The following is a 24465-nucleotide window of genomic DNA, read 5'->3' on the forward strand; positions in this document are numbered from 1 at the left end:
AACTGAACCATAGCTCTTCAAATTGCATGTTTTTGATTGACTTTGACTTTTCCCTTTGTTTTCCAGTAGCAATTATTGATGGAAAGGTCAGGAGAGCACACAGGGATAACTGTGTCTGGCCACAAAATATGCAATGAAGTTGGTTATATTTTTTCTTGCAGTTGCAGGCATCATTGGTGGACTACAGCCACCTATTGTGTAATTAAAGAACTGTGATGCAAATTTGAATGATAATTCAGTAAGTGTTAGAAAATATGTATTTATTTGATAACACCAGCCATTAAGTCACAGGAGAAATAATGAACAAAACTCCAAATAATGAGTCATACAGAACCCACACCAACTCCATCTCTCCCCTCCCCCACCCAATAAACAACCTTTTCCAGGCTGAGTAAAATGCAGAACTTAAGCATCTGACAATCACATGACCAGCTTGTCCTTTAAGGGCAAGTAGTAAAAACCATAATTACATTTTTACAACTCAAACACAATTAAAATAACTACCACCATTTTCAAACAGCACTAGTTGATAAGAAATGTCCTATGCACAAAACAGCTATTTAAAAATATATATACATTGCACTTAGCCCTCCACTAGTTTGTCATCCAGAGGTAAGTTTTACAATTTCATGCCCCCAATGTGTGAGGAGGCAGGAGCACAGATTTGTAAAATTTACCCTTCAGTCACCAGTGATGTTCTTAGCAGTAATGATTGTTCCATTCTTACACCATGGTTATTTGAAGTTATACTTTCATATTTCACAGAAGTAGATTTTCTCTTTTAAGACTTCGCCACTAGAACCTTTTGTCTATCACAGTTATGCCTGGTCTGTTCAAATACCCTGCCTAACCAATTCACTGGAGCAGTGCAAAGTGGCAAGACAATCTAGTTTCCTGCTTGATCTCTTTAGCTGTACAACAACATGAGGAGGAAGGGTAGAAGTAGTAGCTGCCTTTCTACCCATCAGACAATAAATATCAATTCCACTACACTGATCAGGCAATTATTCTATTATGCCCTAAAGGACCAAATCAGCTAATTGGTCAACTTGATCATTGTCAAAGATTAAAACCCTCAAGTAATCAGGAAAGAGTCTGATCACTTCCTGGGTGAACGTCATGCAGATGACATTCATTACAGTAATGTGTACTTGAACAAACATTAGAATCTATAATTCATTCCTTGCTATTAAATTTAGGTCAATTATCAACCATCTATTTATATATATATAAATAACTAGCTGGAGTGCCCGGCGGTGCCGAGGCTTTTTTGAGGGCATGTTGTTGGAAGCGAGTGGCCCAGGAAGGGGCGTGAGCCGGAGAGACGGCCGGGCCCGGTTGCCGGGGTAACCCATCACCCCCTTCCCGAGACGGCTTCAAGACCGCTGATTGCGGCTGGGTCTGCCCTGGGAACCGGCTTGAGGCTGTGAGAGAGGGCCGGGCCCGGTTGCCGGGGTAAACCCCGCGCCCCCCCCCCCCCCCGCCCCCTTCAAGACCGCCGATTTGCTCGTGCTCCGGGTTGACTCCCGCCCCGACTAAGATGGTGGGCCACAGAAGCCCAGGCTTCGAGGCCTGCCTGCAAAAACGGTGAAAAGTAGGAAAATTAGAGGTTAGAGAAAAGATTTACAAATTAATTAACTTTTTTTTTATAAAAATGGCCCAGAAATTAGGTTCGGGGGCTTGCCGTGTGTGCAAGCCCCCGCTGTGCACTTGCGTGGCGCGCCGACAGCTGAAGCCTGGGCCTGCTTGGAATTCCTGTCACTGGCCCGGTTCAGCTGTTGGCGCGCTGTGCTTGCCTGATCCAGCGGCGTAGTTAGTTCGATGTGCCAGCTGGGATCAGGTGAGCACTGGGCAGCCAATCACGGGAGGGAAAACTTCATTCATGAGTTTGATAGTAAGAACTGTCAAACTACGGGTGCCCAAAACACTACTTAAAAACATCCCATTAAATGAACGATAAATAACAAACTTGAATAATTGTTTAAAATAGTTTTTTTTTTAAAATTGGGTCTAAAAATACTCTTACTGTGAAGTCCTTAAAAACAATAAAGCTGTGGAAAAAGTTATAATCTTAAATAATTGACCACTTACCTTAAAGAATCAAGTCCTTACATCTTTTTACATTTCTAAAAAGTTGAGGCCCTTACACAGGCAAACTTGTAAAAAAAAAAGGAAGGTGCGCGCGCAGTGGACCTCTGAACCCCTTGGAGGAAATGCCGGTTTCCCGCGCATGCTGAAATCCGGCACTTCCAACGGGCCCACGCACGAGTACCCCATCCATACTCACGCGGCCAATGTGTTTTAAAAGCAACTTTTTTTGCTGGAAATCTAGATTTGAAAAGAAACACGCAGAAAGTGGGAAAAAGAAATGAAGAGTTTGGAAGCAAGAGGGCGGCCACTCGCCTCAATGCAGAAGCATTAGGCCCGCCCACACATGCACCGATTGGTCAACCATCACGTTACTCGACTCTAGGATGGCCCGCCCGCACACGCAATGAACCCACCCCCGTGATGCGGCGGGGGGGGGAGCCAGCATACCCTCTGACGGGGAACCCCCAAGCCGGCTTCAAGAGCAGAGAGATGCCACCGCGCAACGCCAGGCCGGACTCCAGTCACGCGCGCTGACTCCTGCCCCACCCGCCTTTACTAAGATGGCGGCGGTGGCCACACTCCCTCTAGCCTTCACAAAGATCGCGACGGGTGGTGCCTAGCTCGGGAACAGACTTACAGGCCTAGAAAAACGGTGAAAGGTAGGAAAATTCTAGATGTTAAAGAAAAGATTTTCAAATTAAACTTTAAAAAAAAAAAAGTTTTAAAAGCAACTTTTTTTTTGCTGGAAATGTAGATTTGAAAAGAAACATGCAGAAAGTGGGAAAAAGAAATGAAGTTTGGAATCAAGATGGTGGCAACTCACCTCAGTTCAGAATGATAAGGCCCGCCCACACACGCACCGATTGGTCAACCGTCAGGTCACTCAACTGTAGGATGGCCTGCCCGCAAACACAATGAACCCGCCCCCACTCGATAATGAGACACGGGTTTTGGATACTGTCGGCACAATTTTTGTCGGAGCAAAAAGTAAATACACCTACAAGAGTCCCCTAATGATAGCTTTCTTTTGATATAACATATGCATAGGTACGCTCTATAACTTTTGATTGTATAGCCGGCCAGAGAGACAGACCCTTATATAGATATCGATCTGTATGTCCTCTATACACATGGGCGGGAGGAGGTAGCCGCTCAGGAGGGTGGGGGGGGGGGGGGGGGGAGGAGAAGGAGGGTTACCCCGGCAACCGGGCCCAGGCCTCTCTCACATTCTGCAGCGCCAGCTGCCCACCTCCAAGCTCTCTCTTTTCTCCCCCCCCCCCCCGCAGCCCGGGGGAGAGGGAAGCGCGCAAGTGAGCGGCGGCATCTCACTCTCTCCCGCGCTCTTCCCCCGCGCGGCCCGAAAGCCCGGGGGAGAGGGAAGCGAGCGTGTGAGTGGCAGCGTCTCACTCCCATCCCCAGTCAGTCTCTCTTCCCCGCACAGCCCGGGGGAAGCGAGGTGAGCGGCGGCGGCTCTCTCTCGCCCTCTCTCTCCTTCACAGACACCCAAACTCATTTTCATAACAACATGGCCTCAAAAAACCCTCGGCACCGCCGGGCACTCCAGCTAGTTTTAGATATGGCAGTTCTTATTCCACAGGTTCTAATTCTGTCTACACTCTCCATAAATACAGATCTATAGGATTATTTCTCTGCTATGGTGATTTGAAGTACTTGTCAAGTCTCTCATACTATATCCATAAAGAATAGAATTGGAACATCCTAAAATATATGGGCTACTTTAAAATTTGTTTTAATACATATGCTATAGTTTCACTTCAGCACACATTGCCCTTCTTTCTCATTCTCCATTCCAGGTCATGAGGAAATAGGACTTCGATGAGAGTTTGCTGATCAGCCTGCTAAGTAGATCTGAAAGAAACACGTACATTATTCTATGACTTTTGTATCTATGGAAAGCAGCTTCAAATGTGCATTAATACAAAAGTGGTAATACAGCTCCAGAGGTCTCCTATCTGAGGCAGTGTACGCTAATGTGGACAGGAATGAGGCAACCCCTAAGAGGCAGTCTCGCACCACTTGGGCTTCCAACCAGGGGTAATAAAAGTGCAGTGCAGCACAAAGCCAAGGTTTAAAAACACCATCTACTCACTAACATTAACATTTAGTCACTTGGCAAATGAAGTTCTACATACTTGCTCCATTGTTATTGCAACAAGCAATTGACAATTTAACTCTGGTTTACAAGCTCCACTTTGCACGTTCCAGGTTCTTGATTGAGACCAGTACTTGACACCAACTGAAAGTCTGTGTATGATTTTTCAGTTGTATATCTTAATAGTGAGGAACACAGACATTTGAAGGATGACTAGTACACCCTATGGTGTAAGCTCTTTATACAAAGACATCCTACAAAAAGCTACTGGAAAGTAGCTGCAGTATGACTAGACACATCTGTCCTTTTCCCATCCCCAACAATCTGTTACTTTGTTTAAATAAAAAGGTCTGTACATGTACAGATCAACACTGAACATGAATTATCAATTCAACAGTAGAATTTTAACTTTCTTCCTCCTTCCCCTGCCAGTAGCCTGGCTCTGTGTACTACTACAGATTCTCAACAGGCACATTTAAGGAAATTATTCACTCAATCACAGAAGACACTGATGATGCAGTTATGTATTCATTAGTTCAGAACAGGGCTGGTTGTGTCTGTACTGCATGATGTAGACTCCAGTTTGGTGCCACCAATAAAACATCATGACGACAAGGCTATGCCAGCACTGATGACTGGAACCGAGGTAGTTGAGCTGCCCTGTAAAAGGTACAGAAATGTTAGCAACTCCTGTTTCCCCCCCACTTGAAGAATGTTACTATGTACCATATTTGGTAATTTTGTAACCAGCAGCACTAGAACAAAGCAACATTAGATATTGAAGTGTTATAAAAATGGAAAATTTAGAAATTAACCATTTCTATGGTTACAATGTTCTTGTAAAGGTCTTGAAACTCTGAAGCCTTGAGAAATTAACTACTGGGCAAACTATTTATTGAAGCTTTGAACTCTGGTTTGCAGAGCTTCCCCCCCACCCAATAGGTCCTGGTGGGAGGCAAAATGAATGTCAAAATACCCTCAATTATACATGTGCAGGTGCACTATCCCTTATCCGAAACCCTTGGGGCCAGACGGGTTTTGGAATTTTTCGGATTTCAGAACAGATGATGCTTATAAATGGACAAGAGGCAGCCGTCGGGTTTACCCTACAACTACACCACTAGTGATGGATGCAAACCTGGCTAGGTAACCAGATTACTATAAAGAAATAGTTAAAAGCAATGTTTCCTCAAAGTTGCACACGGCCACGCAGTAATCTGCAAACTCCCGTGCAAGCTGCTGAAGCTTTTACACTGGAAATACCGCGCATTGAAAGAAACAGCCCACAGGGAACGTTGTAAAGTCAGATTTACTGTTTACCTAATTTACTCATCAAAAATATACAATATTTCAGTGCAACAATTTATACAAAGTATGAATACAACAAGTATTGAACATTTAAGGGTCAGTTTTTTTAAAGCACAAGAAATCTCAACCATTTTCCTATCCATTTAAGTATCTCCCCACGAAAAAACTTTCGGTTTTCAAAGCTTTTCGAATTTTGGAATTGCGGATAAGGGATAGTTGACATGCACTAAGTACTCTCCACTGTAGTTTCAGTTCAGCTTGGTATAGACCCAGCACATCACTGCCATATTTCAGCTATAATTAGACTCCTTTGGGAGGCAGAAACTTTTTTTATTACATTATCTGGAGCAAGTGTCAACAAATCACTTGCCTTGAGACTGGCTATGAAACTAGTTTTCCATATTAATTGTGGCTGTCCAAAGATCATAAAATAAACTTTAGCCTCTGCATGCTCACCTGGGAAATATCTTTCTGGAATTTTTGTGATGTGGAGAAAAAAAGCCACTGCACCCATCAAATACATCACAAATACACGTGGAATAAATGCCTGGGAATATAAAGTAATTGAATTATGATAAACTACACAAGAATTAGGATTAAACTTAACGTGACAATTTGTGAACCACCATTCATTTTTTAATATACCACTGCAATTTAGCCTTTCACCACCAACTCCGGTTCATTTTTGTATGACATGTGGAGGGTTTCAGTATAGAAATTACCCAACAACAACTTGCATTTTATATAGTGTCTTTAATGTACAAAAACATCCTGAGGCACTTCACGGAGGAGTAATCAAATAAAAAAAGCAGATAATAGGAAGGTTGATAAAATCTTGGTCAGTGGTGGGTTTTAAGGAGGGGCTTAAAAGTGGAAAGGCAAAGGGATTTACATACGAACTGGGAGCTGGAGCAGGCCACTCGGCCCTTCGAGCCTGCTCCGCCATTCAGTAACATCATGGCTGATCCGATTACTCCACATTCCTGCCTACCCCCGAAAACTTTTCACCCCCTTGCTTACCAAAAATCTATCTACTTCTGCCGTAAAAATATTCAAAGATTCTGCTTCCACCGCCCTCTGAGGAAGAGAGTACCAAAGTCTCACTGCCCTCAAAAAATGTCTCCATGTCTTAAATGGATGACCCCTAATTTTTAAAACAGTGACCTAGTTCTAGATTCTCCCACAAGAGGAAACATCCTCTCCACCTCCACCCTGTCCAGACCCCTCAGGATCTTGTATGTTTAAATCAAGTCACCTCTTATTCTTCTAAACTCCAGCAGATACAAGCCTAGCCTGTCCAACCTTTCCTCATAAGACAACCCACCCATTCCAGGTATTAGTCTAGTAAACCTTCTCTCAACTGCTAACGCATTTACATCCTTCCTTAATCAGGAGACCAATACTGTACACAGTACTCCAGATGTAGTCTCACCAATGCCCTGTATAACTGAAGCATACCCTCCCTACTTTTGTATTCAATTCCCCCTCGCAATAAACGATAACATTCTATTAGCTTTCCTAATTACTTGCTGTACCTGCATAGTAACCTTTTGTGATTCATGCACTAGGACACCCAGATCTCTCTGCATCTCAGAGCTCTGCAATCTCTCACCATTTAGATAATGCCTTTTTATTCTTCCTGCCAAAATGGACAACTTCACATTTTCCCACAATTATACTCCATTTGCCAGATCTTTGCCCACTCACTTATCTATATCCCTTTGTAGCCTCATGTCCTCTTCACAATTTACTTTCCTACCTATCTGTGTGTCATCAGCAAATTTAGCAACCATACCTTTGGTCCCTTCATCAAGTCATTTATATAAAATTGTAAAGTTGAGGCCCCAGCACTGATCCCTGTGGCACACCACTCATTACATCTTGCCAATCAGAAAATGACCCATTTATGCCTTTTGTTTCCTGTTAGCTAGCCAATCTATCCATGCCAATATGTTACCCCCTACACCATGAGCTTTTATTTTCTGCGATAACCTTTGATGTGGCACCTTATCAAATGCCTTCTGGAAATCCCTTGCACAAAACCATGTTGACTCTGCCTGATTACTTTGAACTTTTCTAAATGCCCTGCTATAATGTCTTTAATAGCATTTAACATCTTCCCTATGACAGATGTTAAGCTAACTGGCCTGTGGTTTCCTGCTTTCTGTCTCCCTCCCTTTTTGAATAAAGGAGTTACATTTGCTATTTTCCAATCTAATGGAACTTTCCCCAAATCTAGGGAATTTTGGAAAATTAAAACCAATGCATCAACTATCTCACTAGCCACTTCTTTTAAGACCCTCGGATGAAGTCTATCAGGACCCGGGGGCTTGTCAGCCCGCAGCTCCAACAATTTACTCAGTACCACTTCCCTGGTGATTATAATTTTCTTGTTCCTCCCTCCCTTCCATTTCCTGATTTACAGCTATTTCTGGGCTGTTACTTGTATCCTCTATAGTGAAGACCGATGCAAAATACCTGTTTAATTCAACTGCCATCTCCTTATTTTCCATTATTAATTCCCCAGACTCACTTTTTATAGGACCAACACTCACTTTGTTAACGCTTTTAAACATCTATAGAAACTTTTACTATTTTTTTATATTTCTAGCTAGCTTTCTCTCGTACTCTAATTTTTCTCTCCTTAATCGGTCATTGTTGTTTTTTATATTCTGTCCAATCTTCTGACCTACCACCCATCTTTGCACAATTATATGCTTTTTCTTTAAGTTTAATACTATCTTTAACTTTTAGTGGATGATCCATATCGGCCTCCTCCCGAGGTCCCCGACATCACAGAAGCCAGTCTTCAGCCAATTCGATTCACTCCACGGGATAACAACAAATGGCTGAGCGCACTGGATACAACAAAGGCTGTGGCCCCTGACAACATCCCAGCTGGTGACCTGAAGACTTGTTCTCTAGAACTAACCGCACCTCTAGCCAAGCTGTTCCAGTACAGCAACAATGTGGAAAACTGCCTAGGTATGTCCTGTCCACAAAAAGCAGGACAAATCCAATCTAGCCAATTACCACCCCATCAGTCTACTCTCAATCATCAGCAAAGTGATGATAGCACTGTCAATGACACCTTCCAAGAGGCACTTACTCACCACTGACCTACTCACTGATGCCCAGTTTGGGTTCCGCCAAGACCACTCGGCTCCCGACCACATTACAGCCTTGGTCCAAACATGGTGAAGTGAGAGTGACTGCCCTCGACATCAAGGCAGCATTTAACTGAGTGTGGCATCCAGGAGCCCCTGTAAAACTGAAGCCAATGGGAAGCGGGGAAAACTCTCCCCTGGCTAGAGTCATACCTAGCACAAAGGAAGATGGTCGTGGTGATTGAAGGTCAATCATCACAGCCCCAGGACATCCTCAGGGTAGTGCCCTAGGCCCAACCATCTTCAGCTGCTTCATCAATGACCTTCCCTTCAACATAAGGTCAGAAATGGGGAGGTTCGCTGATGACTGCACAGTGCCACTCACAACTGCTCATAATGAAGCAGTCCATGCCCGCTTGCAACAAGACATGGATGACGTTCAGGCTTGGGTTGATAAGTGGCAGGTAGCATTCGCGCCACACAAGGACTATCTCCAACCAGTGAGAGTCTAACCACCGCCCCTTGACATTCAACAGCATTACCATCGCCGAATTCCCCACCATCAACATCCTGGGGGGGTGGGGTCATCATTGACCAGAAACTTAACTGGACCAGCCACATAAATACTGTGGCAACAAAGGCTGGGTATTCTGCGGCGAGTGTCTCACCTCCCGACTCCCCAAAGCCTTTCCACCATCTACAAGGCACAAGTCAGGATTGTGATGAATACTCTCCACTTGCCTGGATGAGTGCAGCTCCAACAACATAAGAACTCGACACCATTCAGGACAAAGCAACCCACTTGATTGGCACCCCATCCACCACCGGCGTACCATGGCTGCAGTGTGTACCATCTACAAGATGCACTGCAGCAACTCACCAAGGCTTTTTCGGCAGCACCTCCCAAACCTGCAACCTCTTCCACCTAGAAGGACAAGGGCAGCAGGCGCATGGGAACACCACCACCTTCAAGTTCCCCACCAACCTGACTTAGAAGTATATCGCCGATCCTTCATCGTTGCTGGGTCAAAATCCTGGAACTCCCTACCTAACAGCATTGTGGGAGTACCTTCGCCACATGGAATGCAGCGGTTCAAGGAGGCAGCTCATCACCACTACCTTCTCATGGGCAATAAATGCTGGCCTTGCCAGCGATGCCCACATCCCATAAACAAATAAACATTGCCCCCTCCTCTGTCCTACTCCAGTGGCACACTGAATTGATTAAGATCATCGTCATCACTTTTTAATCCATCCAGTCTCACACCAGCCTACCTCGGTGAACTCCTCCAGCCACGCGTCCCTGCATATGCTCGCCATTCAATTAGACATGAGCTTATTCCATACCTGCCCCGCTCAGTTGCCAGCTGTATTTTCAGCCACTATGCCCTTGCCCTGCAAAATTCTGTTCTTAAACACTGCTGCCTTCCCACCTCCTCTGCTTTTCAAAAGCTCCCTAAATAATGTAATCTTCAACTGTGCTTTCTTCATCGCCCACTTAATGCCATTTTTTTCTGTAAAGCACTCAAACATTCTTCTGTGAGCAGCCCCATACACAGGTTGATGGTTGGGAGAAGTTTTACGGTGACAGTGCATGCCCTCCCAAAACTGTAGTGGGATTTTGCAGTGTGCAAGAAATGGCCCAGAATAACTCATTTGCTGATTCCCTTCCAGTGGGGAAATGCTCACTTTCCACTAGACCCTTCTCCTTGAAGGTACAGCCACAGCTAGAATCTTAGAGGGGAATATTGACTCTGAACACATTCTATTATACTGTGGCTCATCATGTCTTAAGCATACAAATGCACCACCTACTTAAAATATTAAGGATTCTGATAGTAACTACCTTAGAGTTAAAAATAACCATTGAAGATAAATTAATTTTTGTCCAAAATATCTAAATTCAAGGTCAAATTTAACCCTTCTATGGAGTAAACTATGCAATACATTAAATTTAATGAAAATTAGGCATGATATTGGATAGAATGCAGTATTTGCTTGCTTCTTAATTAGATGCTATAACTGACCCTTGTCGACATGGAGTTTTGTTTGTCCCAAACACATCAACTGTACAAGCATTCAATTCTGTAGTTTAAACTAATTTTGTCTCTCACCTGAACTATTGGTGCGCTCATCCCTCCATTCTGCCAAATCCAGTGAATTGTTGGGATAAACCCATACGCAGAAACGCAGCAAAAGATGAGTGCACGCAGGTTGTACCACTGCTGCGTGAGGGAATACGGATGTATTTGTGCAAAGAATACTGCCAGTATCATAGCCAGCACCATTATTAAGTACACCTGTCGCCAATACTAAGCACAAAAACAAAATTCAAATCTCATACAAATTATTGAACTATTATAAATGGTTTCATGGTTAGAAGTATCACTATACATTTAAAAAAGATTTAGTAATTCAATTAATTTTGAAACTCTAGTAATTGAACGTAGTAGCATATTTATGGAAGTATTGGTTAGATGTGCTTATTAAGTTAAGTGATCAGATACAAAACCACAATTAATTTGAAATAACAAAACAGAAAAACACAATTAATTTGGATCATTTGTACTTAAAAAGATCATTTTCTCTTACCAGGTTAAAGTGCTACAGGATATGTTGTCCTCCTTCTCCCTCCCCCAAACCCCATTCACAGAACATTTGAAAGAGGGAAGCTTCTCTTGTTAACATTTCTAAATGTGACCATGTGGTTTTGCTCATCTGTGGTTAGATGTGGCATGATTTCCAATCAGGACTTAATTATCATTTGGTTAGTAAAGAGAAATGTCAAATATTACTGTTAATCAGTGTATGAAGACGACTCAAACAAAGTTTAAGCCTACTGAGCAGAAAAACACTCACCTCATTACAGTAAAAGGCATAGAATACTGCAGGGACATAACAGCCCAAAATCCCTATGGCAATACCAGCGTAATCAAGGGCCATCCAGCGACGATTTGCTTTCTCAGAGCGATGGCAGCAGAACAGGTGATATCCAACTGAACACAGCATGCAAACCTACAAAGCAAATACTCCAAACTAATTGCAAGAAAAAAACACTTATGTTGCACAAAGCTGCATATTACACAAAGCTGCATATTACAATGCTTAGCACCTAACTGTGCTTACAAAATTATTTTAATGGCTGTTCAGTTTTCAAGCAAATCTCAGAATTACATTGCAGAGATGTAATGAATAAGTAAACAATGTGCCATAAGTATGGCATACCACTATCCACATCTTGCCAATTCAAAAACCATCTAATTACCCCATCTCCTTTCTGTCCCTAGCCACTTGAAAGAATGGTAGTTAAAATAAGAGGGAAATAGAAGAGATATCTATAAGCATTTAAGAAGCAAAAGAATGATCAAAGGGGTGGGGCACTTGGAGAGGAGGTAGGCCACCTTATACTTAAGAATCATTTTACCTCAGTTTTTATAGAGGTATCAAACAATGCAATTGAAAGCAAAGTTCATGCCAAGCTATTATCATAATGGATTGCTTTGCCTCTCTGGATCCTGTGCTAATTCCCATAATTGGTAAGCATTGGAAAGGAAGCAGTGAGCACAGCTGCCAGAGGGATTTGCACCACCTTTGAATTTCCAGGCCTGACATATTCCAGTCATCTAATGAGGATCAATGATCAGTCAGGAAACAATTCTGGCAAAGCCACCCAGAGGCATACCTACAGTCTTGAGAAGCCTTTGGAATGCAACACCATCAAAGTTCTGAAGAATGTACATAGCTCCCATAAAGCAAGGCCTAGAAAGCTTAATGGTATATTTCCCAGTGAAGTTTGGCTGAGGACACCTCTGATTTCTAATGCAACTAGGCCCTGGTCATTGTTCAGAGTCATGCTATTTGTATCTAGGTTTATAGGTTCTACTTGGTAATCAAGGAAACTCAAACAAGTCATTGACTATTCTATATGTTTCTTGTAGGGCAAAGACACATATCCTTGTCCTCATCATTAGGTGTTACGAACTACATAGCTATTGGAAAAATCCAGATCCATGGAGTTTTCCTAATCGCTTACCTCCCCTGTGGGTGGTCACCCTCTTCCTCTTCCCTGCTTCACTATTCCTCTCTACCGATTGGGTGACTACCTTCTGCAATACATCTCCCAGAAACTTTTCTTCCCACATATATTGCAGTGTGTAGCCAGCTGGTCCTGCAGCTCATCAATCCTCTGCTCAAGCAACACAACTTTGATTATGCCTGCCATACACATCACTAGCCCAGCTCCTAATAATGCCATTTCAGGAACTAATTTTCTTTCACAAAAAGAAACTAAAAAAAACCTAATGGATTCAGTGTTCTTGAGATCAGATGTAACCAACTGCACGTTTATGATGCTGATTACACAACATTTGCTGCAACAGCAGTTAAAGATTTTAAACCTGGATTTTCCGATTAGCCTAACCCCTATGGTAACTCACCTATTTTAAATGAATCACCAGTGTTAAGGCCAATCGGAAAAATCTATGTTCTGGTCTTTGGCACATTGTAGGATCATTCTTTTCGTCACTATGTATTCTACTCGTCTCTGTATAACCTCTACCTTACTGTTGCTGATGATCAACGCCCGTCTGTCTCACTACTTCTGCAAGTTAAGGTAGAGTTCATTTTGCTTAACAATGAAAACATTCTATATTCAATTACTTGCTATATAAAAGTTATTTTAAATATGTATAAACCCAACCTCCATTTGCATGAAACTTGCTCTCCCCCAGCCCGCAAAGACAGAACAGGAGAGCAATCCGCAGCATAGCAGGCCTGAAGCCTGCTACCAAAACGACCAATTTGAAGAAATAACAATAAATCAAGCAAGCACTATAAATGTGGTATTCTTCCAGTGCTGCCAATATAAGCAGTACAAAACAAACAGTCCACTCAATTTAGAACATTTGGGAGCGAAAGGGGTGGGATGTTAGTGTTGGGGATGGGACACACTTGTAACCCTTCACCAGCATCAGAGGCTACCTGGATTAGGCCCCACTATTCTGTCCCATGTGCCAATCTGTAGTAAAAGAATGGTGACATGGTACTTTAACAGAGGTACTTGTCAGATCACAATTTCAAGTGCTCCACAGCAGTGGTTCTCAAACTTTTTTGATTGAAGGACCCCTTTTCAAATCGATTAGTAATCACTGACCCACCCCACATCTAAATGATTATGTAATACTCCTAATATGAAAGTGCTGCATGTAGAATGGTTTAATGATGCTTTTAAGAAAACGGATATTTACTCAGATCAGTGAGCCCGCTCCTCACACCAATTCTGGGTACTTTGCAGCAACTGATAGCCACTATTAGCCACTTAGTACTGGACAATTTTTAAAGCAATCAACAGGCTGGCCAAGGTGAGTGAGGACACAAGCAACCATGCACATGTTGGAATGCTGCTGGAAGCATAACTCACCGCCATACTGTCCCACTGGCATGTTCTGTTAATAGCTACACTGAGATTGTACGTGTTTGCATGAACACATTCGGGCACGGGTTTGAAGGGACCTGCAGATACTCTGATCACGTGTCGGGAGGATGTCACAAGGCCACGGCGCCAAGGAGAGGAATGGCTCGACCAGCAGGGAGCACTCATTGCAAAGTGAGTGAGAACTGTGGACCTCTGAGGAGGCGGGCCCAGCCATTGAGAATAATTCACAAGAACTGAATCAGTATCGTTTTATAAAGAGTTACCGCCGATAATTATTTTTAAATATTTAACCTTTATAAAAAGGAAACTTCACCCTTCAATGCCCTCTCCATAGAATTTAGCTAATGAGACTTAAGGTTCATTCCACCAAGAACCAAAAAGCCAATAAAAAACTATGGGCCATTTTAATTATCTGAGTCACATTTAAAGCAGGGACTTGCTACCTTCCAGCAGGTGTCCTGCTTGCCTACTAAAAATAGGTTAATATTGGGCCGCACAAGGCAGAAGGATCGGAGGAGGCAAGTCGCACAGGGCATTTTGATTCCTACCCAGCAGAAACCAGGCAGGGTACAAAGGGGGTTGAAATCTCCCACCCCTCCACCTGATTATCCTCCTTTTGTTCTGGCGATCCATAGCAATTCCCAGTTAAGGGTTACCTTCCTTTATTGGCACAGATCTCTACCCAAATTGACTTAACCCTTGAGCTTATAAAATTGAAGTTGCGCGCAAAGTATTTGTAGGCAAAAAAAACCGCTTGTTTATATTGCGAAGGATAGAGCAGACAGTGCTCGACGCCGAATTGAATTTAAGTGCCACTGAAAAGCACAATCCAATTGGTTGTTAGTGGCGGTTTAATAATGTGTTGCCATGCTCGTTCCTTGCCACGAGACTTCCTGTGGAATTGTATCCTGGCTACAATCTGTGTCTTTATAAATCTGCTTTTTGCTTTCATTTTCTTTAAGATGTATTGGACTTTTTAGTTTTCAACTTTTGAATTACAGAGCAACATACACCATTTAATCATTTTTAATGACCTCTGGCCACCTCCGGTTGCAGACCCCCTGGAAAATCTCTACAAACCCCAGTTTGAGAAACACTACTCTGCAGTCATTGGAGTATTTACCACTCATGAAAGACAAACATGTAATACAGTGATCCCTGCAAAGATATATTTCTTGAATGTACAATCATGTCTAAACCACTTGCCTGGAAACAGAAGAGACAGATGGAATATATAACATAATCATCCCTAGAGGCATTTGCTTCTGGAAGTACAATGGTCATGTCATAAATGCCAAGACTGAAGAACAGGAAAAATCCAAGTAGGTGACTCCAAATATTCACCGTCTCATTAGAAAGGATGAAAAGACTGTAGAGAAATGTATTAATTATTCCAATGTAAAAATACAAGAGCAACTATCTAGGTTTCTGAACTCATTTCCTAGGCCTTCTGGTGAGCTACATAAAATGTCTTCACATGCATTATAAATATATACAGAACATGGTAACATTATAACATACACCATTTCAGGATTGCATTTAGCAAATTACCAACATAAATATGTTCATGACTGACACCAGATCTTTAACACTTCCAAATTAGTTACCAAAAATACTGCTTGCGGTTTTGCTTTTAAAATAAATCATTTATGGACTACACTTAACTCCTACCATAGAAACATAGAAGATAGGAGCAGGAGTAGGCCATTCGGCCCCTCAAGCCTGCTCCGCCATTCAATGAGATCATGGCTGATCATCCAAACTCAGTAGCCTGTCCCTGCCTTCTCCCCATATCCCTTGATCCCTTCAGCCAGAAGAAATATATCGAACTCCTTCCTGACTATATTTAATGAATTGGCCTCAACTGCCTTCTGTGGTAGAGAATTCCACAGGTTCACCACTCTCTGGGTGAAGAAATGCCTCCTCATCTCAGTCCTAAATGGCTTACCCCTTATCTTTAGACTGTGTCCCCTGGTTCTGGACTCCCCCGCCATTAGGAACATCCATCCTGCATCTAGTCTGTCTAGTCCTGTTAGAATGTTATAAGTTTCAATGAGATCCCCTCTCATTATTCTAAACTCCAGCGGGTATAAGCCCAATCGACCCAATCTCTCCTTATAAGTCATTTCTGCCATCCCAGGTATCAGTCTGTGAATCTTCGCTGCACTTCCTCCTTGGCAAGAACATCCTCAGATAAGGCGACCAAAACTGCACACAATACTCAAGGTGTGGTCTCACCAAGGCCCTGTACAACTGCAGCAAGACATCCTTGCTCCTGTACTCGAATCCTCTCGCTATGAAGGCCAACATACCATTTGCCTTCTTAACCGCCTGCTGTACCTGCATGCTTACCTTCAGCGACTGGTGCACAAGGACACCCAGGTCTCGTTGCACTTCCCCTTCTCCCAATCGATTGCCGTTCAGATAATAATCTGCCTTCCTGTTTTTGCCACCGAAGTGGATAACCTTGCATTTATCCACATTATACTGCATTTGCCATGTATCTGCCCAATCACCCAACCTGTCCAAATTATACTGGAGTTTCTCGGCATCCTCCTCACAGCACACATGCCCACCCAGCTTTGTGTCGTCTGCAAACTTGGAGATATTACATCTAGTTCCCTCGTCTAGATCATTAATATATATTGTGAATAGCTGGGGTCCTAGGACCGATCCCTGCGGTACACCACCAGTCACTGCCTGCCACTCGGAAAAAGACCAGTTTATTCCAACTCTTTGCTTCCTGTCTGCCAACCAGTTCTCTATCCAAGTCAGTACCATGCCCCCAATCCCATGTGCCCTAACTTTACATGCGAATCTCTTATGCGGGACCTTATCGAAAGCCTTCTGAAAGTCCAAATACACCACATCCACTGGTTCTCCCTTATCTATTCTACCAGTTACATCCTCAAAAAATTCCAGTAGATTAGTCAAGCACGATTTACCTTTTGTAAATCCATGTTGAATTTGTCCGATCCTGTCACTGTTTTCCAAGTGCTCTGCTATTACATCTTTTATAATGGACTCTAGCATTTTGCCCACTACCGATGTCAGGCTTACCGGTCTATAATTCCCCGTTTTCTCTCTACCACCTTTTTTGAACAGTGGGGTAACATTAGCTACCCTCCAATCCATGGGAACTGTTCCAGAGTCGATAGAATTTGGGAAGATGACCAGCAATGCATCTACTATTTCTAGGGCCACTTCCTTAAGTACCCTAGGATGTAGATTATCAGGCCCTGGGGATTTATCGGCCTTCAATCCCGTCAATTTCCCGAACACCATTTCCCTACAAATACTGATTTCATTCAGTTCCTCCCTCTCATTGGACCCTATGTTCCCCGACATCTCTGGGAGGTTATTTGTGTCTTCCTTTGTGAAGACAGAACCAAAGTATGTATTTAATTGGTCTGCCATTTCTTTGTTCCCCATTATAAATTCCCCTGATTCTGACTGCAAGGGACCTACGCTTGACTTCACCAATCTTTTTCTCTTCACATATCTATAGAAGCTTTTACAGTCAGTTTTTATGTTCCCTGCAAGCTTACTCATACTCTATTTCCCCCTCTTAATTAATCCCTTTGTCCTCCTTTGCTGAATCCTAAACTGCTCCCAATCCTCGGGTTTACTGCTTTTTCTGGCCAATTTATATGTCCTCTCCTTGGATCTTATGCTATCCCTAATTTCCCTTGTTAGCCACAGTTGAGTCACCTTTTTTGTTTTATTTTTATGCCAAACAGGGATGAACAAATTCTGTAGTTCATCCATGCGATCTTTAAATGTTTACCATTGCCCATCCACTGTTAACCCTTTAACATAGAAACATAGAAGATAGGAGCAGGAGTAGGCCATTCGACCCTTCGAGCCTGCTCCGCCATTCAACGAGATCATGGCTGATCATCCAAACCCTAGCACCCGGTCCCTACACTGACAGCCATCCCACCCAAGCCCTATCCCTGTAACCCCACGTATTTAATCCCCCCTAACACTAAGGGCCAATTTTTTTTATCATAGCCAATCAACCTAACCCGCACATCTTTGGACTGTGGGAGGAAACCGGAGCACCCGGAGAAAACCCACGCAAACACGGGGAGAATGTGCAAACTCCACAGTCACCCGAGGCCGGATTTGAACCCGGGTTCCTGGCGCTGTGAGGCAACAGTGCTAACCACTATGCCACCGTGCCAGTATAACCATTCCCCAATCAATCAATCTTACCCAACTCGCACCTCATACCATCGTAGTTTCCTTTATTTAAATTCAGGACCCTAGTCTCTGATTCAACTACTTCACTTTCCATCTTAATGAAGAGTTCTATCATATTATGATCGCTCCGCCCCAGGGGGGCCCTCGCACAAGATTGCTAATTAATTGATTCTCATTACATAATACCCAGTCTAAGATGGCCTGATCTCTAGTTGCTTCCTCGACATATTGGTCCAGGAAACCATCCCATATACACTCCAGGAATTCCTCCTCCACAGTATTGTTACTAATTTGGTTGGCCCAATTATGTAGATTATAAAGTCACCCACGATAACTGCTGTGCCCTTATTGCACACGTCTCTAATTTCCCGTTTAATGCCATCCCCAACCTCCGCATTACTGTTTGGGGGTTTGTATACCACTTCCAACGTTTTCTGCCCCTTGGTATTTCTCAGTTCTACCCATACAGATTCCACATCATCAGAGCTAATATCCTTCCTTACAATTGTGTTACTCCCCTCTTTAACCAGCAATGCTACCCCACCTCCTTTTCGCCTGTCTTTCCTGAATATTGAATACCCCTGGATGTTGAGTTCCCAGCCTTGGTCACCCTGGAGCCATGTTTCCGTAATCCCAATCATATCATATCTGTTTACCTCTATTTGCGCAGTTAATTCATCCACCTTATTACGAATGCTCCTCGCATTAAGACACAAAGCCTTCAGGCTTGTTTTTTTTTAACACTCAGACCTTTTAGAATTATTATTTACTGTGGCCATGTTTGATTTAAACCCTTGATTTCTCAGACTGCCACCTTTGCTTTTCTCCTTCCTGTCTTTTGCTTCTATCCTTGTTTCCCTTTCCTCTGTCTCCCTGCACAGGTTCCCAACCCCCTGCCATTTTAGTTTAAGCCCTCCCCCAGAGCACTAGCAAACACTCCCCCCTAGGACATCGGTCCCGGTCCTGCCCAGTTGCAAATCGTCCGGTTTGTACTGGTCCCACCTCCCCCAGAACCGCTTCCAATGTCTCAGGAATTTGAATCCCTCCTCCTTGCACCATTCTTCTATTCATCTGAAATATCCTTCTATTTCTACTCTGACTAGCACGTGGCACTGGTAGCAATCCTGAGATTACTACCTTTGAGGTCCTATTTTTTTAATTTACCTCCTAACTCCCTATATTCAGCTTTTAGGACCACATCCCATTTTTTTAACCTATATCGTCAGTACCTATATGCACCACCGCAACTGGCTGTTCACCCACCCCTTCCAAAATGCTCTGCAGCCGCTCGGAGACATTTTTGACCCTTGCACCAGGGAGGCAACATACCATCCTGGAGTCTCGTTTGCGGCCGCAGAAACGCCCATCTATTCCCCTTACAATAGAATCCCTTATTACTATAGCTCTACCCCTCTTTTTCCTCCCGTCCTGCGCGGCAGAACCACCCGTGGTGCCAGGAAGTTGGCTGCTGCTGCCTTCCCCCAATAAGCCATCCTCCCCAACAATATCCAAAGCAGTATATCTGTTTGAGAGGGGGGTGGCCACAGGTAACTTTAGTGTACTTCAAACATTCTCTATATAGTTACCAAATTAACTTCTAACATCTCATAACCAAAGGTGCCCCCACACACACCTATTTATTATTGTATGAAAGCTAGACTGATTTTTATTCCAGAAAAACACATGTATCCAAAACAATAAAACTGATAAGACAATCTTACCCACCTTTTTAAGCACAATTTTGAAGGTAGATAAGCTCTATATCCATCTGTAATGTAAGGATTATCTTTAAGAAAAGATGGAATTTGTTCATAAGTGTACAAACGGATGCCTCGTGGTACAAGAACAGGCCAATAGTGGTAGTTTCCTAATTCAATGTAGTGGGCACTTTTGAGCAACTTCTGAGGCATGATGCTGGAAATTATAAAAGAAATAACACAAGACAGGATTTTATAACAAATAGTGAATGCATACCAAATAGATTAAGTCAATAAGGGCCATTCAACACCACGTTATTTGAGCAAAGGCTCCAAAATAATTATAACCATAATATAAAAATTACAGTTTGACTTAACTGGTTAATAAAATTAGTAAAAATTATAAGAATCCATAAAATTAGTGTATTCTGGAGCTTTGGTATTGCACATCTTGGTAAACATTCAATACCCTACTCCTTCTCCTTGTGGCATTTTTCTTTATTTAAAGCCGAGTGTGAAAACATGATGCTCGAACCTCTCTGATACATTTTAACATTGAATTACTATTTTCTCATGATACAAGCGAATGATATTTCTCACTTTAAACTGAATAAAATTAGTTCAACAAACTAAAAGCCAGCTCAATCATGTGACTACAAAAACTGCGCTTAAATTACCCATCATCGATCGGTAAAGTAGAAAAAATTGTATTTAATGAAATGGCAGCAGCTGCAGTGGGGAAAAAAGTTACCAGCGGTCAGCGAGTGGCCACAACATTAACATGATGAAGTGGTCATGAGCACCTTCCTCCCCAGCCGAACCAACCGCTTGCATTTATACATCGCCTTCAACTCAGTAAAACGTCCCAAACTAACCAGTTAGCTAGCTAACTAACCAACCAACCACCTAACTAGAGGGCGTCGACTGTGGAAATGGTCAAACTTTCACCTGGCGCTTTACAGCCGCCACCGCGCCGACATCTTCCCTAGGACTGAAAGTGAACGTGAGCCGCCGGTTCCAGCCGGGTATGGGGGCGAAGGTCGGGGGTCAGACCCCGGGGGTTCACGCTCTTCGGGCCGACCTTTCCCGCCAGCTTTGAACCGGATGTGGTCGGTCGCTGACTTCCGGCTCCACGGGAATCCTCCCGGTAGCGCGGGGCGGGAGAGAGAGAGAGACACACACACAGGGTGATTAAATATAATATACACCACAGAAACAGGCCATACCGGCGTTTATGTTCCACTCGAACCTCCTCATCTAAATCTATTAGCAGAACCCTCTATTCCCTTTTCTCTCAAATGCTTATCTGGACTCCCCTTAAATGCATCTATACTATTTGCCTCGACCACTCCCCGTGGTAGCGAGTTCCACATTCTCATCATTCTTTGGGTAAAGAAGTTTCTTCTGAATTCCCTTTTGGATTTCTTGGTGACTTTTATATTGATAGCCTCTAGTTATGCTCTTCCCCACAAGTGGAAACATTCTCTCTACCCACGCTATCAAAACTTTCCATAATTTTAAAGACCTCTATTAGGTCACCCCTTAGCCTTTTCAAAAGAAAAGAGACCCAGCCTGTTCATCCTTTCCTGATATGTATACCTTCGCATTTCTGATATTGTCCTTGTAAATCTTCTCTGCACCCTCCAGTGCCTCGATATCCTTTTTATAATATGGCGACCAGAATTGTACACAGTACTCCAAGTGTGGTCTAACCAAGTACGATAGCAAAATACTGCAGGTGTTGGAAATCCGAAATAACAACAGAAAATGCTGGAAAAACTCAGCAGGTCAGGCAACATCCGTGGAGAGAAATTTGAGTTGACGTTTCGGGTCGAACCCTTCTTCAAAACTGGAAAGAAAAGAAACTCGATCGAAGGCAGGGCTGCGATCGGACAAAAGAATAAAAGAAACAAAAGAAGTAAAAGAGATTAGAAGCTAGACGAGATGGTAATAGGCTGAGATTAGGTGTAAAGTGTACTGGCAGGGCAAAAGATAGCTGCCAGGTATCGATACAGGTTTAGCATAACTTCCCTACTTTTCAATTCTATACCTCTAGAAGTAAACCCTAGTGCTTGGTTTGCCTTTTTTATGGCCTTGCTAACCTGTGGCGCAACTTTTAGTGATTTGTGTATTTGTACTCCGAGATCCCTTTGTTCCTCTACCCCACCCAGACTCGCACCCTCCAAGTGATAAGTGACCTCGTTATTGTTCCTACCAAAATGTAATACCTCACATTTATCTTTGTTGAACTTCATTTGTCAATTATATGCCTATTCTGCAAGTTTATTAATGTCCTCCTGTAATTTGTTGCAGTCCTCCTCAGTATTGACTATCCCCCCCAATTTGGTATCATCCGCAAATTTAGAAATTGTGTTTTTGATTCCAAAGTCTAAATCGTTAATGTAAATTGTGAACAGCAGTGGTCCCAGCACTGATCCTTGTGGACCACCACTACCCACCTTCTGCCACTGTGAATAGCTACCCTTTACTCTCACTCTCTGCTTTCTGTCTTGAAGCCAGCCAGCAATCCATTCTGCTACTTGTCCCCTGACTCCACATTCTCTGACCTTGTTCATCAGTCTATTATGGGGTACCTCATCGAAGGTATTTTGAAAATCGAGATAAATTACATCTACTGCATTACCATTGTCTCTCTGTTACCTGTTCAAAAAATTCAATAAGGTTGGTCAAGCAAGATTTTCCCTTTTGAAATCATGCTGCCTATTCATTATACTTTTCATTTCTAGATGTTCTTCTATTCTCTCCTTTAGTAGCGATTCCATTATTTTTCCTACCACCGATGTTAAGCTGACTGGTCTATAATTCCCTGGACATGTTCTATCCCCCTTCTTAAATATAGGTATTACATTAGCTATCCGCCAGTCCTCTGGCACTAAACCTTTTTCTAACGAATTATTAAATATGTGTAGTAGTGCCTCTGCTATCTGTTCCCTAGATTTTTTTTAAAATGTGTGGTGCAACCCATCCTGACCAGGGGTTTTACCCTCTGAGTTTGATTAGTTTATTTAATATATCCCCTTTTAACATTTTAAATGTACTTATCTCATCATCCAATGTCATGTCCACCTGTTCTATCTCTCTGGTAAATACCAAAGTGAAATAATTATTTAATATTTCTGCCATCTCCCTATTGTTACCTGTGGTATTGTCCTGTCCATCCCTGAATGGCCCTATTCCCATCCGAAACTTCCTTTTTTAATTGTTGTGCCTGTAAAATATTTTACTATTTTGTTTTATGTTCCTTGATAATTTAATTTCATAGTTCCTCTTTGCCTTACTAATTGTTTTTTTTTACTTCTCTCCTAATCCCTTCGAATTCTCTCTTATCATGCACTCCTCTGCTGTTTACAGAATTAATGTGTGCCTCTTTCCTTACCCTCAATTGTTTTCTTATGTCTTTATTCATCCATGGAGTCTCATTAGTGTTTAGTTTGTTCTTTCCTTTTAGCGGAATATATTTTTCCTGCACTTTGTTGAACACCGTTTTAAATGTTTCTCATTGTCGTTCTACATCGTTGTTTCCAATATTGTTGCCCATTTTATCTTCCCAAGTTCTATTCTCAGCCCCTCAAAATCAGCTTTTCTCCAATCTATTAACCTGGTGTTTGTCATTCTTACGTCCTTCTCTATTATCATCTTAAAACATATATTATAGTCACTATATGTTCCCCTACTCTATCTGCTCTGGCTCATTTCCCATAACTAGATCCAATAGTGAATCCTCCCTTGTTCGGCCTTTTACATATTGGGTTAGAAAGGAGTCCTGTACACATTGTAGGAACTCCATTCCCTTATCCCCTTTACCTACCTCTTCTGTCCAATTAATATCGGGGTGGAGAGACTGGGGGGAGAGAGAGAGAGAGACTGGGGGGGGGGGGAGAGAGAGAGACTGGGGGGGAGAGAGAGAGACTGGGGGGAGAGAGAGACGGGGAAAGAGGGAGACGGGGAGAGATTGCAGGAGAGAGAGACTGGGGAGAGAGAGGGGGACTGGGAGAGAGAGATACTGGGGGGAGGGGGAGAGGGAGACTGGAGGGAGGAGAGATAGAGAGACTAGGGGGGAGAGAGAGACTGGGGGGAGAGAGACTGGGGGAGAGATTGCGGGAGAGAGAGATGGGGGAGAGAGAGGGAGAGACGGAGGGGGAGAGAGACTGGGGGGGAGAGAGAGATGGGGGAGAGAGAGAGAGAGGGACGGAGAGAGAGAGCCCGGAGGGGGTCGGGGGGAGAGAGAGCCGGGGGGTGCGGGGGGGAGAGCCCTGGGTGTTGGAGAGAGCACAGGGTGGGGAGAGTGTGAAGGAATAGCCATGATTCAGAGAAATACACGATACCATGAACAGATTTCTAATATTATTAATACATGACATACTGGGTTTTAAAGGCATAAGCCTCAGCACACAGGCTGCAAACAGAATACAGGCTTCTGAGAAAAGATCAGCTGATAACAAAGTTGTAAACAAGCTTTGAAATGGGAAGTAGTTAAATATACTAAAA

The 24465-nt window shown here is 43.0% G+C and overlaps 1 protein-coding gene across 5 annotated transcripts; it reads right to left on the reverse strand.

The window, feature by feature from the left end:
- Nucleotides 1-239: 239 nt before the first annotated feature.
- On the reverse strand, nt 240-21077 carry paqr3a (progestin and adipoQ receptor family member IIIa). 5 transcript variants are annotated; one of them, XM_085963355.1, is made up of 7 exons: nt 20863-21077; nt 19985-20173; nt 15260-15422; nt 11479-11634; nt 10734-10931; nt 5969-6059; nt 240-4864 (listed from the first exon to the last, which is right to left on the reverse strand). In XM_085963355.1, exons 2-7 carry the CDS (start codon nt 20167-20169, stop codon nt 4725-4727), a joined length of 933 nt encoding a protein of 310 aa, XP_085819481.1. In that variant the 5' UTR covers nt 20170-20173; nt 20863-21077; the 3' UTR covers nt 240-4724. The 5 variants fall into 5 exon arrangements, with proteins under 5 accessions (XP_085819481.1, XP_085819471.1, XP_085819461.1 ...); XM_085963345.1 differs by having other exon boundaries at nt 20852-21077; XM_085963335.1 differs by having other exon boundaries at nt 20832-21077.
- Nucleotides 21078-24465: the final 3388 nt, after the last annotated feature.

Source organism: Somniosus microcephalus, chromosome 2, assembly GCF_052327205.1.
Source record: "Somniosus microcephalus isolate GS21.2 chromosome 2, FLI_Smic_1.0, whole genome shotgun sequence".
Lineage (NCBI taxonomy): Eukaryota > Metazoa > Chordata > Chondrichthyes > Squaliformes > Somniosidae > Somniosus > Somniosus microcephalus.

Coding starts and splice junctions, on each gene's coding strand:
- paqr3a (XM_085963316.1), bottom strand. CDS start 20,790: ATGCAAGCGGTTGGTTCGGCTGGGGAGGAAGGTGCTCATGACCACTTC. Junction 15,423..19,984: donor TCAAAATTGTGCTTAAAAAG/GTGGGTAAGATT, acceptor ATTTCTCTACAG/TCTTTTCATCCTTTCTAATG. Junction 10,932..11,478: donor ATGCCTTTTACTGTAATGAG/GTGAGTGTTTTT, acceptor TTTTGTGCTTAG/TATTGGCGACAGGTGTACTT.